A 21,173-nucleotide genomic window follows, 5' to 3' on the forward strand; every position below is an offset into this window, starting at 1 on the left:
TGGAGAATTCCCCGACATAGGTCGGGATGGCCTTGTCTTTACGCTCGAGACTTTCAAACTCTCGACGCTTCAGTTCCACAATACTTTCAGGGACATTGGATTCCCTGAACTTCCTTGCAAATTCCTCCCAGGTAAATACCTTTCCAGCCGGATAAACGGCTACTATATTGTCCCACCAGGATGCGGCAGGTCCACACAGCAGATGGGTAGCATAACGAACCTTCTCTTGGTCGTTACATCCAACGGTATTGAGCTTTCGCTCAGTATCCATAAGCCAATCTTCCGCGTCCATTGGCCCGGGCGCGTATGCGAAAGATATAGGCTTGGTGTTTTGGAAGTCTGCTAGGGTGACTCCCGGATTCTCGGGTCGCTCTACCCGGTTCTGTTGCAGAAATTCTTGGAAAAATTTGTTCTGCTGCTCCAACATTACACGTTGTCTTTCCTCCACCAGCTGCATGTACTGTACAAAATTCTGCTGCGTCATGGGTGGTGGTGGTGGAAACTGATTCCTGGCTGCTTCGTCAGCCTCTTCTTTTTGCTTCGCCTCGCGCTCCATGCGCTGCGCTTCACTCTCCTCTCCTACCGGTCCCGACATATCCCCCTAGTTCCGCAACACAAGATGATACTCATAATTACTCCATGCGCAAGTTTTCCGAGCTCAACATTGTGCACGGAACTAGTCACGCAATGGAAATCAAGAAGCAAATCCAAATCATACAAAACATATACCATGTATATACATACTTAAGTGGTCTTATTACAATACTCAAGTCGATGTGAGTATGCAAACTCACTTATTAAAGTATATGTACAAATTTATACAAAAATTACATACTATAATACACGTGGTACTTGTGTATTATAGCCTCGCCTCCCTTGGTGGACTCTAGTCGATCTTCACTCCCGGTACATCCCAGGCTTCCATCCGGTCGAACGTGTCGTCCTCCCGATAGACCCCGGAACATAAGGTCTCCCCGTCGGCTGGTAATCCGAATCGGATGATGATCCTAGGGAGAAATCGGTGTTCACAAACCGATCGTTAAGTGCATCATAGTCCACCCATCGGGTGTACTCCCCTGTAGCTCCACCATAGGTGTTTCCAACACTCGTACCCGACTCAACTCGTGTCGGATACCCTCCATCAACTCCTTCATTACTAGGATAACTTTGGTTCCGGGTTGTGGCGTCATCATTCATCTCCCCGTCATAATACACCGAAGTACTATGAGTTCCAGTATCAGATCCCCAACGCCAACCCGTGGAATTTTCTATAGGAGTCTCGGAATGCTGATTGTTTCCGGATTCCTCTCCGCCCTCATATCCCCCATAGGAACTACCCAGGTAGTTCCCAGGTGTAACAAGTGTAGGTTCACGCTCAAGTGGATCAATACTAATGTAGTCACCAGCTGAGTAAACTGGTGTGTGCACCACATTCTCCTTAGGTTCTTTCCCCCTAATCTCCTCCTTGGGTTCAGTAAACTCCTCTAGCATCGTATCAATTGCTCCCGTCAGATGATGGTTCAACTGAAAGAGTAATGATATGAAGTTGCGGCTATTGTCCATGTATTTTGCAGCTGCTATTGGTTTGCGTTTTGCATATTTGTAGTGGTTAAGCATGGGATCCCCTTCCTCCTGATTATGAGGAATGTGGGTGAATTCGGAACCCATAAGCTCTTTCGTCTTATGCTCCCGAATATCTGTGATGGCTCTCATAACAGCTATATGGTAGGCTGTGTTCATAGTTCTAGCTTCACTCGCCGGCATTACTACGCTCATTCCCAAAGATTCGGGAAGTCGTAGCCCTACCCTACACTTGGCCAATACAAGTACCATCGTAGTACATGTATTTCTTTACTTGGATCCGGGGATCACACCCAAATTCAAGTAACATGGCTCGTAGAATATCTCGCAAGTCCTCCTTCATATTCACTCGAGTGTAGAATCCATCACTTTCACGTTTCGTCCCGGACGTGAACTTGCCATGTTGGCTGTAGAAATAGAAAGATTATAAGATTAGTAATAAAGCATCATAATAGAGATAATAAAGAATTATCGCACTAAAAGATATGATTGTTGTATTCTCAAGTGAATATACACCATACTTTTGGAGAATTCTTTACTAATCCTATTTGACTCCTAACGTTTGGTCCCATTTACTAGGTTCCAACCTAAGGTCAAAGCTTTTGCTCTGATACCAACTGTGGTGACCCTGCATACCACTGCATGTTGTAGTATGCCGGTCGTTGATATAACATTCACGAAGTACCATTCCGCAAATATTACATCCCTCGGAGTAGTACAACAGAACATAGCAGGGGTCCATAACTCATTCACTTATTATTACAAGCATCAAACATATATTGTCTTGGAGCTCCTCTTGGGTCCTAAGAGGAATACTCCTGGGTTCGAGGCGAACCCACCTTAACTTACAATATAGAAGTTTTACTAGGTTATACATTTATTACCTCGAGCAGCTAAATACTAAGAGTTCCCACTGCTCGGCTACTACTACTACTCAGTGCTTCTAGGCTTGTTCTTCTCCGGAAGCCTCCCCGGTTCCGTAGACTACGAGGTAGTCTACGCCTTCAATACCTCCCGAGAGGTCTGGTTCTTCATAGCCGATGATCTCGGCTCCTTCATGGTTGTCGTAGTCCTCATCCAGACGATTCAGACAATCTAAGCAAGGGATTTAAGAGTGGGATGAGTACGAGCGTACTCAACAAGTTCATTATAGATAAGAGGTGTTTAATGCACTAGCTACGATATTAGACCAGAAAGTCTAATACCAATGCAGGTTTTGATAAACATTTCTTTAAGAGATTGCTTTTATTTCAAAGAGCTATGTCCGTCAGCCTTCACCGGTTTACTAGAACTTCATGGAGCTCCTTTCCGGCCGCATTCGTAGTTCCTTATCCCGGAACAGGGAGTGACAGGTCACGGTTCTTTACACTCTGCAGAGGTATGTTGCTTTACCCATAAGAGATCTTAACCTTGGTGCCAACCGGGCAGCTTTCCCGTCCACACTTCCTTCGGTGTGAGGCCCGGTATAAGGTCTAGCCAATCATGTTCCTCCGCTACCTCGAGCACCCACCCTTTGTTGCATGCCCCGACCCTGGGTCCTCGCCGGTCCCATTATTCCCATATATTTCGGGGTGGACCCCGACCACGACGACGATCCGGGATCGAACCAAACTCCTTCGCCGGTAGCTGCAACCCATCATAGACCGCAATACCGTGGGGACTTAGGACTCCCCAGCCTCACCATCTTGCTCCTTCGGGCGACAAGTATACTACGGACAATGCCGTGGGGACTTAGGACTCCCCGACCTCACCGACTTGCCCCCTTGGATTACAAGTGTACTACGGTAAAGCGCATCCGTTGATGAACGAGAGGTGGAAACACTTTTGACTACTCCGTCCCACTCCGGATCTTATGGTTAACACGGGTATTACGACACAAGAATCATCGCGACATTTGTTGTTTAATCCTAGATGGATATAAGCCCTTGCAATGGAACCTCCACCATATCAACACACTCCATGGTTCCATTGCCAACCACATAGTCATATTCATAGTTATGAAAATAGTGGTTTTGCTTTTTATGCAATAGTGATAATCATAGTACTTTGCAAGTAATTTGATAGAAATACTCAAATGACATGAGCAAGTGATGAACTTGCTCGAACACCTGCAAAGTTTTGCGGTTGGAAGGTGTGGACTCGACCCTTGTCCTCTCGTCTCTCGAAAAATAGCATCATTGTCCGATAAGGGCAATGGTTAAAGAAGCAATTATGCATGATTCCAGTTTTAGGGTTTGTTCCCCCTTCCGATGTCGTTGTTATTTTATGAGAGGTTAATACTAAGATAGATTTGGAGATACTCTGTTTAGGGTAAATACAACCTTGAAATATTGTCAAGGTGTTTTGAAAGTCCAATTGCATTAATGGACTTATTTTCATTATTGAAAATAATATGTGTGATTTAAATCATTATTTAAATCCACAAAATAGGACTTATTCTTAATTGTCTTCAAAAATTCTCTTTGATATTTTATTTAAATAGAGAATTTTATGCTGATCCTTTTCATATTTTTAATTTATTTTTAAGAGCTTTTATCAATTTTCTATTGAATTTCAAAGTTTCATGTTTTTATTGAATTGTGAAAAGTCATTTTTGCCCCTGGGCCCACCTGTCAGGGTGGCCCAGTGGGTTGGGCTAAACCAGCTCGGGTCCAACCGACCCGAGCGGTCGCTCACTCGCCCACCACCTCGCGCCCGTGTTCTTACCCTAATCTCTATCTCTCGCTCTGGCGACCAGAATCGCCTCCGCCGTCGCCGATTTATCCCCGCCACCCCAGGCCGTCGCCGGCGACGAGGTGCTGTGGATCTGGGTCGCCTTTCGATGGCGAACCAGATGGTCCGCGCCGATCTGTCGCTGGCGCCTCCGTTCGCTCGCCATCGACCCGCCAGTACGCCAGACCTTCGGCGTCTGCCGCCGCCGTGCGTTGGAGAGGCCGTGGCCCTTCATCCAGGCGCCTCCCATGCGCGTGGTGCAGCGCTAGGTGTGGTGGTGGTCCCCAGGCATGGCTTGGCCAGGCCTGGTGCCGCCGTGCTCCGGCGCGCGCCGCCTTGGCCGCCATGACCGCGTCGGCCACCTCCTCCCTGGTGAGTTCCTCTCCTTCCCTTCTACTTCTTCTTCCTCACCTCTTCTTCGTCTAGCTTGACCATGGCCTCGCTTGTCCTTGTAGAGGTTCTCGGCCATGCTAGCCGCTCGCTCCGTTGCGCCTAGCTTGCCGTGTGGCGTGTGGTGCTCGTCTGCTTGTGCTACTCGCCATGAATCCTAGCTACTCGTGCTGCCCTATTCCGCCTAGTGGCTTTGCTTAATTCCTCGTTATCTTGATTGTGCACATTATCGTGCATGTTCCAGAGCCACATGCTTGTTGAATCTTGCATATCTGGCTTGGATCCTTCCCCGTGCCTCTGTTCGAGTTACTATTCTTGCTAGACTCTCATGTGTATTCAATTTGGCTGCCCTGGCTTGATTACCATGTGTATTCCTTGCAATTTGCAAGTTCCGTGGCACTCGGTATGCTCGTCCCTTGTGCTCAATTTCATGTGTATGCTTGATTGAGCATTACTGTTGGTTTAACTGCTTGGTTCAGTGATGAGCACTAAGTGTTGTACTTATGTATCTTGATCCAGTGGTTCATCCTGCCTTGGATGAGCTTCTGGATACAATCATTTAATTATCCCTTTGGTTATCTGAGAAACACTTGTTGATTATCTGTGGCCAATTAAATGTCTGGTCCATGCTCTGTTGCTTAGTGATGCTCTAGCATACCCTAGCATGCTATGGCAAGCTCTGATGATCCTGTGATCATCAACGTGTCGATAATTGGTTTGCTTACCCGTGCCTCGTGCATTGCCGTTACCTATTTAGGTGTATGTGTGTGGCACAGATCAGTGCTGGTGCTTGCTCAAGCATCAGCTGATACTTGCAGTGATCCTCTGGATCCTTAGCAAATGTTTAATCCAAGATTTGCTTGTTAATATCAATTATATGTGTTGCTTTAATTGATGAAGTGGATAATTGATGTGAATCTGTGATACGGTGATGATCATCACAATTGATTGGCTTAGGCTAGATGGATGCCCACGAGTGGTTGGGAACCCTAGCCCTTCTTTGAACCCAATCGTGGTGATGATATTTGTATTTGGCTTGTTGGTTTGGCTCGTTCTAGGGTTTGAGGTGACCCCGGCAGTAGTCATGTGCTGCCCTAGGGTAGCTCCCCTATTTGTTGGCTTGCTTGTTTCTTACCAAATGCTTTCTGGGTGATCCATTTGTTGGATTGCCGGTGGCTCTTGATGTTGAAATCAAACGAGACAATATTCTGTCTAGGTCCGATGGTCAATTAGCCGTAGGTGCTAAGTGTGTGTAACTAGGCCGACTTGTGCTCTCATCTCTTGCTCGGATTTCTTCAGTTATGCAATTATTGTCATATCTGTTGTTCCCTTTTGATGATTGACCAGTGGCCTTTCTGCTCCTGCTTGCACCATATGGCTTAATAGCCAGATGATGACATAACTTGGGTATCACACCCTGTCGATTATGGGTGCTTGATGCATATGCTTATATATGAACAAAACCATCTGGTTTGTCCATGATGCTTGGTATACCTCACTCCAGCTCCTAGATTGTGATGTTGGTGTAGAGGTTTGCCTCTGTGTTGATCTTATGGTTGCTTTGCTTGCCCTGCTCCTCCCGGTGACTTGATGAAACTTGATTTAATTCGGAGGTGTGTCTGGAATAGATTGAACAGGTGAGGTCTGTTCTATCCGTTCTAGCTGTTCTTGGTGTTCTTGGTGTTCTTGGTGGCTTATCAGTTCAGTTCTGCCGATGGATGATTCAAGTGACTAGGGTTTGGCTGGGAAAAGCTTTTATATGCTGCTGGCTTGCTCTTGTTGGTCGACAGCACCACCTGCAGCTTGTGGTGACTCACCCTGGTGTGTGTGTGTTACACATGCACACAGCCTTGTGTGCTGCCTGGTTGTGTGTGTGTGCAAGTGCTGTGCACTTGGACTTGGTCCTATCTGTGGCATGGATCTGCTCGGCAGAAACTTGAGCATATCCACTTCATTTCATTTGTTCGCTAACCTGCCAAGTGGCTATGCCACTTGGCATAACACTTATTCTTTTATTTGCTTTGTGTTTGTGTGCAGGGACACAACCTGATGCTCCAAGGATCATGGAGATCATCAAGTACAAGGCTAAATGAAGACTAGATTGTAGTGTTAGGATAGAACATTAAATTGTACTTTTCTTTTCTGTTCATTTTCCATTTTGTCCAATTCTTGTAATATGTTGTAATATTCATTTGTTTCAAATTTCGAATATTGTAAATAACAATGTATCTTGTGTGATTATTAATAAAGCTCAAGTTTTCCTTAATGAGCTTTACTTAATTATTGTATTATTTATAATCTTGATTCAGGCTAATTGTTTATTAAATTATCTCAAGTTTGGATAATGTGATATTCATTTGATGTTTGAATTTGAAATTCAAATTCAAACTTGGGTTGAATTCATTCATACAACTTAATTTAGAATTCAATCATGCAACTTAAGTTTGTGATGCAAACTCTCCCCTCTCTTCTCAAAACCCTAGTTTAGTTGAATAAGGAACATGTTTGTCGCACTCTCGAAACCCTAACCCTGTAAGGTGTCGAGAGAGAAACTTGTCCCCCTTCGATGCAGTTTTTGTTTAAAAGCGCGAAATTTCCCCGTAAATTACAATGCAATGCACATCCCTTTCTAAAACTACCCCTCGATCGTCTCTAAACCTGCGATATTACAGCCAGCCCTTGGTTCGACGAGAAGGCTGCCTGGGGCGAGGAAGACCGCCACCTGCGCCTGGTTCGACGAGGATGCCGCCTGGACTGTCTGGGGCAAGGGCGATGAGGGCTCCGGTGGGTAACATCGGTGGAAATCATCGGGGCAAGATCTTGCAGGTTGGAAGTCGGAGAGGAAGCCGAGAGCTCGGGTCAGGGTCTCGCAGGCCGGGAGATTTGCGTCCGGGCTAGTGGTTTGGCCGCCGATGAGCTCTACGAGAATCGGCGGGCAACCTCCATGGCAAGGACGAACGGCGCAACCCCTGGTCTGTCCGTCCCGCTCTTACGTGCTTGCGGAGCATTGCCCTGAACCGAAACAGACTCTTTGTACCTGATGAACCGTGGGTCGTCTGGAATGTCCTCCCGAGACGACGGCCATGAAGGCAAAGTGACCCTGCCGCAGATTCCTCGGCGAGAAGCAATTATCAATGGAAGCTCGTGCACAGAGTGACGGCTGCTGCGTAGAGCAGCGCTGGAGGGTGCTTCGCACAGAGAGCCGGTCGTCGTCGGCGACGAACACCGTCCACACACTCCCCGCTGCCAATTTACTCAATGGACGAGGATGCCTCCCTCCATGGCCCATATAATCTCGATAGTCTGCGCCACAATCCTCGGCCGGAGGCCGGTCATGACTCTGGCGCAGCCATTGGAAGGCCGAGCAAGACTGCGTCAAGCACGGCACGACCGGAAGTGGTCACCTCATCCTTGTCGTTTGCCAGAGCTAGGAATCTAGGATGCACTATGAGCGGGAGTCATCTATAATGTTCCTCTGCGGAGGCGCGCCTGCACTACCAGCCGTTGGCCTGATGCCTCGCCACAATCGTCGGGGACGGATCCAGACTTTGCCAACGACCGGAAGTTGCCTACGTCCTGCTCATCGGTGCCGGAGCCAGTTGCACCTACGGCAGTCATCATTCTGGAATACCAAGTGCTTTAGCCTCGGCACGATGTCATTGCTATATTAAATTCCACAACCACTTAAGAACCAGGATGTTGTTTTGGATTGCCGAGTAGCTCATGTATATGCTTTCATGATTGTTCAACTGACTAAGCTTATTCGGGTACTGAAGAATATATTCTTTTTCTGACTACAAAAACCATGTGTAGTCTAATCTCAGGTCCTTATATACAGGCATTTATCTCACAAAGGTTTATACACATGCTGATCTAATCTCACACTCCATTTTATCCCTCAAGGCACCTCTATTCAGATTGAGGCCTTAGATATCTCAGCAATCAGCTGCACCCTGTAGTTGCTATGTTCAGAGATGGTGTCTGTTGTGGTTGGCTTGTCGAGTTTGCACAACGCTCATATGCACAAGGAGAACAATAATATGAGTGCGTCCGTTCGCGTTTCATTAGTAAATTTTGCGGAGAACTTCACGGTCGTCCCATTAAAAAAAGTTGAAAAGTCTGGTAGCAGGTTTACTTTATTTTTTCTCTCTACTAAGTTCTTGGCGAATTTCCACATGAGTAATTTCTACCTTTTATTGTTCCTGAAATTCTAGATGAATTTTGATAAGAAATTGAGCTTGCCCCATTTAAAAATAGATTTTAAGTACTGAAATTCTCTAGGATCTAAAAAATATTCGATAAAAAAACTTATTTTCTCAACACAACTTTTTTTCCTCCTCCCGGTGCATCGCACGGGCCATTTTCCTAGTATGCACCTATGTGGCAAAACAAAACACCACCTCCTCCTGTACTACTTCTGTCGATGAGAAACAGCAGGCTTCTTTTATTCGTCAAAAAAAGTGCGCCTTGCAGCCTTGATTACGGCTGAAAGACTGAAACACGACAGGGATTATTCAGCGGAGGTCTCTGTCGACAGCAGCATCATGCACGTGTTTTAGTAATGATACATGGAAAGTTTGATGACTTCTGTTTTCCCTTTTACGACCACAGGAGTTTATGGACGTCGTCAACCTGTAGGTTAATCACTTAATTGCCAAGTCAGTGGTGTGGAATGAAAAGGTCATCCTTGTCGATCGGACAAATATGGCAATACAAACGAGGTAACTCCCTGGTCGAGTTGTAGTTCAACTGCTTTACGTTTGCTTTGTTAAACTTCATGTACTAGCTACTTGAACCAAAAGTTGTGTAGAGAGGCAAAGTGGCAGCGCCGAGACCACACGCCACACGGCAAGAGACTGCGGGGGAATTTAGAATAAATTGTGAAAGCCAGAATTTGAACTCGAGACCTGGGGCTCTGATACCATGTTAAGGCCGCCTCTCACGTGTGACGGAAAGACGAGAAGACAAATCAACACGTGTAGAGAGGCAAAGAGGCAGCGCCAGGACCACACGCCACACGGCAAGAGGCTGCGGGGGAATTTAGAATAAATTGTGAAAGACAGGATTTGAACTCGAGACCTGGGACTCTGATACCATGTTAAGGTTCATGCACTAGCCATTTGAACTAAAAATCCGAACTGATGGAAAGGAAAAGGCGATCTACTTATACACGTCAACATGCTTACTTTGCTTAACATGGTTTGCATTTCAGAGATCTAATTTGTTGCTTTAGGAGTACGAATTTGGTGTATACATGCACACACGGAAATACTAAGATCGATAATGTTCCTGAACTGAGGCAGCACGAGGTAACGATGATGCGATGGGCTCCAACCTGGAATGTTGGCAGCTGCCTATTTCAACCAATTCCTTGGTCCAAGAAGATGGCCGGAAAATGGAGAAAACTGCAGGGTTAATTGGGCGTCACAACTTGTGCGTGACTCCCTGGCCCCGAACAGTATTCTTCTGAATCTTGTGGGTACACGGCGAGACTTGGACGAAAAATCAGTCAAGAGCTCATGCTAACGCAAGGTGATCAGTTATGCAGGTTGGCATCTCTAGAGCTACCAAATTCTGACCAAGAAGCCAAGAAGGTGTACGTGTGGACGTGTGGTCATCAAGCTGACACAAGGAGTACGCGGCGGCAAGAGAGAGAAAAACACTTCCGACGTGGCACGCCACTTTTGACTGACGGCCGGGAATCACCACCAGGCAAATGCTTTCAGAAACTTAAACAGTTAAAAATTTGAAATCTAGCTAAATTTTAGCATAAATTTCGGTAAGTGTGCCGTAATTAATGTCAAGAATGTCTACCCGCGAAAAAAAAGTCAAGAATGACAAAATACTGATTCAAAGTAGAATTCACTCTTTCAGTTCAAGCATGCCTAGGAAATAGGTAGGGTGTCAAGGTGGGATCTCGGTGAGATCTCACTTTTATTGTATTTTACCTTTTCTAGTTTAAAATTTATATCAAACTTTATACTAGAAAAACAAAATGTATTACATGTGTGATTTAGGTGGGATCCCACTCGAGAACTTAGAAATAGGACTTGGATGAAGAGATTACCCTTTTCTTAAACAGGGCGTAGTTCCCCAACCACTAACAACATTGGATTACCGGCCAAAACTAGAAATAGTGTCTTATGTGCATGCTCCGAAATTCATCCTGCCATCTTTTTTCCAAAGTCTTTCCACAAGGTAACACCGTACACTACTCTCGTTGTCCATCATGGGCGGAGTCGCCTCGGTTTTCACCGATAGTCGTGCATAACCACCAACTAGACCGTGATGCAGCCGCCCAGCAATCCCGATGAACATGAACGACGAACATGGTGCTACGGCACAAATTGCCCCGTAGCAAGCCGCGGCACCACACAGACCACTATCTCCGTGATATTACTTACATAAGTTACATATATGAAAAGCATAATTTTTTTAACTTACATTGACCCAATGTATTAGACGCGCGACAAGCATTTTGTTCAGAGAATTGTATTTTTGTGCAACCACCTTCCTAGCTAGCACCCTCCTGCTAGCCAGGTAAACTCAGGGCACTGGCCCTTTATATCTCAGGCTAGGTCATGCACGAACATCACACTCAAGGTGAAGATCCTAGAACTTCACATTGCGGTTCGCTTGGACGAATTGTCGAAAATTGCACTGCTTTGAACTCTGAAGTTTAAGTAGCCTAATTTTCTAGCTCCATGGTGTGTAAAGAGGATTCATTCAACGAATTCCTACATATAAATGGGAAATCCCATAGTTACAGTTGTCAAGCTACATTCACTAGCCAACTCAACCAAAAGTCCGAACTGATGAGCTAAGCAAATCCATTTATACATATCAACACCCCTCTTCACATGTGATCGGGAGAAGAGAAAAGAAGGTCAACACGTGGAAAAAAGAATAGCACATGTAGAATGATCGTATACGCGGCGGACATAGGGGTGGGCAAATATTGTGAAAATCAGGATTCGAACTCGAGACCCTGAGCTCTGATACCATGTTAACCTTCATTCACTAGTCAATTTAAACAAAAGTCCGAACAGATAAAAATGGGCTAGTCAATCCACTTATATATATCAACAACAGTAACAAGATAATGTGGCAACAAGAACCAGACACGAACGTCTATTTGAGCATTTTTTTTAAATTGGATGGATATCAAGGTCGCATATTCATCAAAGAATGGTTCAATCAAAGAACGGACTTACATATTTATATGCACATGTATATTCATCTCTACACTGTATATGCACAGCTCCACACGTTCTCATGATCCCGTCAGGGTCAGTCTTTCCTACCCGGCTTTCTTCAGGGCGCAGTCGACGGCCCGCCGGAATTGCTCGGCGTCGCAGGGTATCCGCAGCACTCCCGGCTGGCCGTACCCATACTGTTGCGCCGCCATGTCCAGCAGCTTCGCGATGCACGGGGCGGCGAGCAGTCTCACCGGCACCACCACACGCTCGCCGCTGCAGATGATCATCGGGACGTGCCCTTTCGGGACCTTCTCGTGCTCGTGGTCATTGCACGGCGAGGCGCCGGATGGTGAATGCTCGCTGCCATTCTTCTTCTTCCCCGCCATGGCGATTTGACGGATAGACTTGCTAGCTCGCCTCGAGGTCGGGGTCTTTTCTTATCTTGGAGCTGCGGCGAGCGATCGATAGATCGTTTGTCAGGCTGGTGCTGCGGTGAATGATAAAGGATCCGGCAGGGTATGTACTTATATGCAAACGAGGAAGGGTCACCTGGTGATTGTCGAGTAGCGACAGCACGTGTGCTTCTTGCCTACTCACGTCTGGTCAAGGTGCTAACGTGTACAGTCTTTGGCTCGTGGTCCGGTTGGAGACTAAAGTTTGGACGGAGGAGAACTTCTGAATACGTCGATCCGTCGGGTAGATCAGGCGCGTCTTCTTTTGACCTTGAACTGGTTGGGATCTATTCGGCTGTTTCCCTCTGGAAGTCCAAAATCATGGGCTATTGAATTACAGGAATTCAAATTCTAGTTTTGTCGTACTAAACTTCTCTAAGTTGATTGTATTGATAAAATTAAATTACCAACATTTACAACGTTCAATCTTTATAGTATGAAACGTAAAGTAAATAAAACTAAATTGGTGTTCAAGATGTTTATATATTTTTCTGTAAATTTTATGGAACTTTAAGTACTTAGACTTAGGAGATAAAACTAAAATTCAAATTATTTTGAAACAAAGGTAGCAGACACAAGGAGTATACGTATTACATTTTCGAAGAAGAAGTCTCGTCGAAACTTCTACGGCACCTGAACCGAGAAGACAATGTCGTTTCAGAAACTGCATATCAAAAGTTGAGTGACAATGCAGAGTTATACTCTGTATTGCCTAAGAATTTGTAAATAGTCGTAGACGTAAGAGGCGGAACATCTCTAAGTTTTCCAAACACATATATATAAAGCAACTTAATGTACGCACATCTGAGCCTACCATGGTCTCGGGAGGTACAAGTGTACAACGTTAACTAGCGTTGCATAAATTCTGCACTTGCCACACTAATACCGCCACCTCTCAACTTCTATATTCCCTCTGCCCATAAATACATAACCAAAAATACAGAAGAAATAGTACTATATAATGTTGAATAAATACATTATGAAAATATAATATTAGGTGAATCTATTGGTATTGATTCAATATTGTAGATCTCACTATTTGCATATATATGGATATATTTGGTTAAATTTAGAATGTTTTTACTTACTACAAAATTCATAAGTCATGTATTTGTGAATGGAGTAAGTAGACCGATGTTTTGGACGCATTTGGACTCTATAGCACATAGCATTAGAGCAAGTACAATAGAGTTCAGTCAGCTGACTATAAGACATTAAATAATATATTTTAGACGAGTTGGACGAAAGAGAAGAGGAGAGAGAAGGGAGGTGGAATAATATGCAATAGCCAGCTCTTGCACGTGCTCCTAGGCACTTTGTGAGAGTGAAAGATGGGCCATATGTTAGTAAAGTGCTTCATTCTTATAGCCAACTATTATAAATGTTAGCTATAAGATGACTACAAATGATATGGCATCTTGTTATATTCCACCATATTTTTTTTCGATAAAGGATGCTTTCATTACTTTTATAAGCAATTACATCCAGCCTCTGCATAACCAGGATGCACACAGCCGTTTATGTTGTCTCAGGTTCGAAAGTGATAAAAACAAAAAACTAGGCGAGATACACATCAAGATGAAACATATAACGCCTAAGAAGTAGGTGGGGCATCTATCCGTAGACTATGCTGCCACCCATGTTGGGAAAAAGTATCCCTCGCCGCAGCCTCCAACCGTGTACAGACCTCCGTAAACAGGTCTCGGTTCTCCACTCGCCGAAGAGGTAACCACGAACGGAGAATACTCGTACATCTGCAGATGACCTGCAACAAAGAGCAATTTTTATCATTAAAAATCTTGTCGTTTCTACATAGCCAAAGCGCCCGGATAACTGCTAGCGCCCCCACCCTAAGAAGCAACTTAAACCTTGAATCAACACCATGGAGCCAATTACCAAATACATTGGCAACACTAGTCGGAGGATACAGGGTAGACGCTACTTGGATGACTGACCATATAGATCTCGCGAATTGGCACTGGAAGAACAAATGCTTGATTGTTTCGTCCTGTTGACAGAAAACACATCGAGTACTTCCATGCCAATTACGCTTAACAAGATTATCTTTGGTGAGGATCACCCCTCGACGAAGATACCATCCAAAAATTTTAATTTTTAATGGTATCTTCATCTTCCAAATCTTTTTATTATTATCAACTCGGTAGATCGTAAAGAAGGATCGCGTTGTAGAAAGATTTCACAGAGAAAGCACCGTTGGCATGAAGGTTCCATCTAAATTCATCCGGTTCGTCCGATAATTGAATATCCCCGAGCCGTTGAATTAAGGTATTCCATGCCGCGAGTCTTTGTCCAAGTAAAACCCGTCCGAACGTCACATTCGGGGTGAGGTAGCCATTACAGTAGCAATGGTATCACCTTGACGACGAACAATCCTATAAAGAGCTGGATACCGTTCACTCGAGGGGTGCGTTGTCAAGCCAAGCATCTTCCCGAAACGTATTTGTGCTCCATTTCTGATTGAGAAAGTGCCATGGCGAAAAAATTCATTTTTAGTCGCCATTAGCCCGGCCCGAAGTGAGAATCCCTGGTTTCCAAACCATTTGGGATAATGTCTTCGAACCGATATACTTTCGCCGAAGGATAGTCCGCCAAGTCCCATCCTCGAGTGAGGAGCTTAAACAGCCATTTTCCCAATAGGGCCGAATTCTTGACTTCCAAGTCATGAACTCCAAGCCCACCTTGGTCTTTGGGACTACAAACTATACTCCACTTAACCAGATCGATATTTCTTTTTCTCACTCGTCCCCTTGCCAAAAGAATCTGGATCGATAATAATCGAGTTTATGCAGAATTCCTTTTGGTAAGATGAAAAATGATAACATATACAAGTACCATGTTTGTGAGTACCGAATTAATGAGTATCAATCTTCCACCTAGGGACAGCAACTTGCCTTTCCAGCTACTAAGGCGTTTTTGTAGTCTTTCTTCCACTAATTTCCATTCCGCGATTGTAAGTCTCCGATAATGAATCGGTATACCCAAATAACGAATCGGAAATTGGCCTTGCCCACAACCAAACAACTCGCGTACAGAGTCGCATCATTTTGGGCATCACCGAAGCAGAACAATTCACTCTTATGGAAATTGATTTTCAATCCTGACAATTGCTCAAAGGCCGCCAAGATTAATTTCAAGTTTTGAGCTTTTTCAAGATCATGATCCATAAATAGAATTGTATCATCGGCGTATTGAAGTATAGATAAGCCACCATCAACTAGATGATATATAAGTCCGTACATTGTCTTGCAATAAATAACTCAAACTGGACTCCTAGCCATGGTTATCCATAGAGGAAATAACAAATCATACTTTGAGTCAAGGTTAACTTTTTGTGTGAAAAAGGAAGAGATAGTGCATCCTCTGCACCAATTGATGCATGAGACCTATCATTACTTTAGTACTTTCAGTCTAGGTCAGATAGCACCGAGAGATTTCTGCAGATTAAAAAATCTTGCACTTTTGTTATGCATGGTCCTTTCCTTCCATGCACACATGTTAACACAAAAACATATTAAAACATGCACTAGAATGACACTACCCCCTCAAAAAAGGCACACAAAGTATTTTGTATATACATTTGTTGTAGATCTTGGTGTTATTGTATAAATATTTGGTCGAACAAAAGAGTATTAATTTTTTTTTCACAGTTTGTATGACACCTGTTTTGGAAATAAAGGGAGTGTTATGTTGTAATCCAAATTTATAAAGGAGGCTAACTTCTGACGAGCGAAGCAAGAGCCGTCACTCGAATCGTTATCTGTGTTTATATATATATCTTGTAAGCCATCGGTTTGGGTTGATCGCTTCATTAGAAAGCCCACGACATTGTGTAAACACTACTCGATACTGTAAAGTTTTTGCGGGTAGATGCCCGTGGTTTTTTCCTTTCATTGTTGGAGAGGTTTTTTCACGTTAAATTTTTTATCGCTTGCGTTTGTTTTGTTTGTTCTTCGTTCTTTTACTTGTCACGTTATAGCAGGGAGTCCCTTCTGCATTAGTACTTCTACTTGTCCTTAAATTATACTCACTTCATTCCAACGAATAAGACATCCTTATATTTCGTGTTTTTTTTCTTTGACAAAAGTTACTCCAAATATATATGAAGATTTTTTTAAAAAAATTAATGTCATTAGAAAGTATTTTTCAATATGAATCCAATGATACTTATTATGTACAATATAATCAAAATTTTGTTACTTAATATTTTTAGTCGAAGTTTGTCTTAAAATACGCATGCAACATCTTCATTGCAACAGAGGTACTAGCGTTTAAGTCTCAAAAGTTACACAAGGGTCAAAACTGGACAAATATTGAATCGTACCCCTTTCATTTGCTCATAATATGCCGATATAGGGCAAATGCAAAGCAAGTCAACTTTGTTCCGATGATAGAACTCAGATTTGAGAAATATTTCTTATTTTCGTGTGTACTCGCTTTGTTATAGAGATGAAAATGGGGTCAGGAAGATTGCCCAACATGGGTTGAAAACTTGAAATGTGCGACTTTTGGACCGATCTAGTTTGGGAGGGATGAACTCTAGGGGCGCTCACTGTGTTTGCAGGCGATATGCACACATATTGTGTCTGTATCGCGGCCACATATTGATCAAAGAACTGATCGATGGAAGAACAGAGTAAACAGCCTAACGGACTATATAAATCATGTACACTGTGGCTCACCGTCACCGTATCTGTATTAGCTCCACCCCTACATGTTCTGTTCAGGTCTGTCGCCGAGCGCCTAACTAGCTGCCTCTCTGAAGCGCGCCGCCGACGACCCGCCGGAAATGGTCCCCGTCGCAGGGGATCCGGAGCACGCCCGCCTGGCCGTACCCATACTGCTGCGCCGCCATGTCCAGCAGCTCGGCGATGCAGCCTCACCGGCACCACCACGCGCTCGCCGCAGCCGGTGACCATCGGGACGTGCCCCTTGGGTACCTTCTCGCGCTCGTCGTTGTAGCACGGCGACGCGCCAGGCGACGACGACGCCGACGACTCGCTGCCACTTTTCTTCCTCCACACCATGGCGATTTTATCAGTTAGACTTGATCGCACCGGGCTCGAGGGTTGGAGACTCGGAGCTGCGGCGAGTGATTGTTTGATTGGCCTGTTATTGGGTTTTAAACTGGCGAAGGAGTTTTATAGGAGAAACACCGAGGGGGCCATGTGATGATCGAGAGTAGCATGACGTGAGCTTCTTGCGTACTTACCATACGTGCGGCGCGGTCAACGTCCCAGCGTGGATAGTCTTTGGCCTCATTGCACTTCGCGTTTTCCTTTGACGAAAGTCCAAAATCTTGGGCCAATGATTCCCATGGAGTAGGTTCATTGCATGGTTGAAGAAGTCTCGTCAAATCTTGGGTTGGATGTTTGCATGTTTAAAGATTAGCATATGCCACTACCAAAATTTTAAGGTTAAATATGTCAGACAGAAGTACTTCCTCCGATTCATATTAATATATATGTTGCTAAAAAAGGCAACTGGTTGATCGTTTGGTCCTTGCCGTGGATCAAACACCTAAGTGGCCGTCCATGGGACACACCAAGTGGAATTGAAATTTTGCAGACTCAGTAAAGGCAAGCAAACAAAAACAGACGTGCTGCCTAACAGGAAGACGGGATGCATCATACTATTTCATCTAAACCTAGTCGCCTACTCCCTACTCTAAATAAATTTGTATTAGTGTAGAGTTTCATACTAATGTGAGGTTGTTACCGGACATGATGTTTATACACCCAGGTGCATATGCACCCGTTATTTGAAATACATTTTAAACATATTTAAAATGTCAAACAAATACAAAAAAATTGTCGTGTATATGTTGACATGTTACAAAGTTGTTTCAGCGAAAATCGACATGTTTTGTGACCCGTGTAGAAAAGACAATTTTTTGATGCTAAAATAGTCTATTTCTTGAGACATTTTTTTTATCTTCTTACACAAGGCACAAAAATTATCGGTTTTATGTGAAATTTTACGTGCACACATATAACATGTCTCTCTACATGCGAAATTAGTTTCCTAATTTTTGAACTTTTAAAAATATATTTTGCAGATACCGGGTGCACATGCACCCGAGATTAGTTTTGAGTTTACAGGTTGTAACCTGCGTAGATACATTCATATAATTTAATTCTTCTGTCAGAACAAAAAAAATCGCGAACACCACCATCCAGGGGATCCCCTCCCCGGCTATAATTCAATTCTGCGTAGGGCATGTCGCTATACTCCCTCTGTTCTCAAATAAGTAGATATTTAGATTTAAAATTTATTCATAAAAGAGTGTAGTTATCTCTTTCCAATGCAATTTAACACGTGGTTTTGTTGTTTTCTACATGCACTTAGCTTATTGGATGCAGGAAAATTAAAACAGTGAAAGATGATGGGTGATATTTTATAATGAAAAATGCTTGATATTCCTTGAAAAACCAAGATGTACACTCTTTTGAAAATGAAGGGAATACATTGGATTTTTGTAGAGACGATATCTAAGGTAAGCGGGACATTAAATATATCATATCATCAGTTGGGCCAACAAACATGCCAATAAAATTCAATAATGCTCCATAGCAAATTACTCCATCCCTTCGGTATACACACCCTTAATTTAATAAATATAATACAAACTTTTCACCATTACAAATTATATACAATTATAAAGTATAACATCTGAAGTTTCTAATGGCATATGTTATGTTTTCCATCCATTCCCAGATATAAGACGTTCTTAAATTTTGTTGGTCAACAACTTCCACCTTTAACTATAATTTTTATTTATAATATGTCCATAAATTGTTTTATATATATATATAATAAAATATATTTGCAAGATGATGCAGTGATACCATTTATACTTTCCGAATTCACATAATCTGATACTTGCTCCGTCCCAAAATGTAAGGCATGTTTTTTTCCATAGTCTTTGATGTACAACTTTAGCCACTAATATCTAGAACACTATATAATTTCAGAATGTATAAATGATATTGCGGTCCTCTTCCAAATTTCTTTCATTTCATATATAATTTTACAAGTTTTGTGCATATATTATGAGTATTAATCAAAGTCAAAGTTGTAAGCCATTAACCAACTAAATTTAAGGACCTTTATTTTTATTTTGGAGCGACAGAGTCTATATTAGTGGTTAAAGTTGTGCATAAAAAATGGTGCAAAAAGGTCTTATATTTTGATATAGAGGAAGTATAAAATTATATATATTATACTATTAGGTTTGTAAAATTGATGATTTAGGGACACACGCAAGACCAATACACTGGGGCGAACTGAGCGGCCTCTCGTTGTTAGGTTCGATGTGTTGGAACAAGCCCATCTAAGTCCAAGTTCTTGGCTTGGAATGGGTGTTCGGAACTTCGTATTCACCTGGATTTATTTTAGGACTTAAACAACGCTATTTCTTTTGTGGTAGATGATGTATCCAGGAATAGCGAGGGGTGTGTACTAACTTCGTTAATCTCAAGATTTGTCGGCTCAGTATCTCATAGGTGCTCATAGACGTAGATGTTTATGTGTTTAGGGGAAAACATTACACAACTCGATTTTAGAATTGGCCCATATACAAGTCAAATTGTAACATAATAAATCCAGAGTGAACATATCGGTTGGTCTAATGCCTGCTCCTGCTTTTCTCCGCTAACAATCGATTGATCTCCGGCATTACACCCAGCCCAGCACAGCCTGCATCTGCCTAGCTCGAATCATCTCCGAAAAATGATAAAAAGATAAAAAATACCATCACATAGGGCATCGAGGGCCAAAACAAATAGCTTCAACATATGCCCTAAACCCCAAAAAATGGTAGTACAACTTTTTTGCAACGTGCACTGAAATATTTGCGTTTGGGCTGCAAAAAAATTTGAGGCACAAGGCAAGTGTCATCTGAAATTTGCCCGAGAGAGTGCTCCTTTCCCACCGGAAAATATTAGTGTTTACAATAATCAGTGAGGACAGTTATTGTTTTTTAAATCTTGATCACTTTCCCCTGGAGGCTGATAATTTCTAACGGGGAAAGTACTATTGTTGCTCGATTTGATTGGGCGACCAACTAACTACTCATTTACATAGCTTGATTCAAATGTACTAGTGGTGCTCCTCATTTGCTGAATTTTGCACCATTGAAATGATAGTTAAATTGGTAGTTACGAAGATCTAAATTCGTATGGTATTATATATGTGTGTGATGATATTGGAAAGATCTAGATTTCATATGTTTTCGTGTTATGGTGATATTACAGTGTTGCTATGTGTGTGATGCCCTATTTTACATAAAATTGGTGCTCTAGAAAGTTATAAAAATAGAAAAGGTCATGTCCGACAATCCAATTAGGTGCCCAAAAATATATCAAGTGTTGGAGACGCTCTCAGCGTGCCCCTCCATCAATAAAGAACCAGCCAAATTGCCAACGAAGTCGTCAACATATGCCATTTTGGATTTTGAATTGTTTGATAGTTTAATCTCTAATCATGCTTAATACTAGGTCTAATTACTTATTAATAGTCAAACTTTCAATCGGTCACCCATCCTCAAACTGCTCACATCCCACCACGATTAACTACTTCGTTCCTTCCGGGTGAGCTTCCGGCAGAGGAGTTATTCTTTGTTAAAAATAATACCCTATGAATCCTATTAACCTTTGAGCCATGACATCACACTTCTTCATTATTTTAATTTCAAACAATTATTTGACTAAAGAAAATAAATAAATTATATTTTTAATAATAAATCTTGAAACAACGAAAGATTTTTTTATTTTTATTTTTTCATCAAAATCTAAAAAATCTGTAAACGGTCGTAGGCGTT

The 21,173-nt window shown here is 42.9% G+C and overlaps 1 protein-coding gene and 1 pseudogene across 1 annotated transcript; both read right to left on the reverse strand.

The window, feature by feature from the left end:
* Positions 1–11,983: 11,983 nt before the first annotated feature.
* LOC124697059 (auxin-responsive protein SAUR71-like) lies at positions 11,984–12,268 on the reverse strand. Its single transcript, XM_047229700.1, has one exon. The coding sequence runs from the start codon at positions 12,266–12,268 to the stop codon at positions 11,984–11,986; it is 285 nt and encodes a 94-aa protein (XP_047085656.1).
* Positions 12,269–17,099: 4,831 nt separating this feature from the next.
* LOC124697060 lies at positions 17,100–17,379 on the reverse strand (annotated as a pseudogene).
* Between the last annotated feature and the right edge of the window lie 3,794 nt (positions 17,380–21,173).

The sequence above is a fragment of the Lolium rigidum genome, chromosome 3 (genome assembly GCF_022539505.1).
Source record: "Lolium rigidum isolate FL_2022 chromosome 3, APGP_CSIRO_Lrig_0.1, whole genome shotgun sequence".
Lineage (NCBI taxonomy): Eukaryota > Viridiplantae > Streptophyta > Magnoliopsida > Poales > Poaceae > Lolium > Lolium rigidum.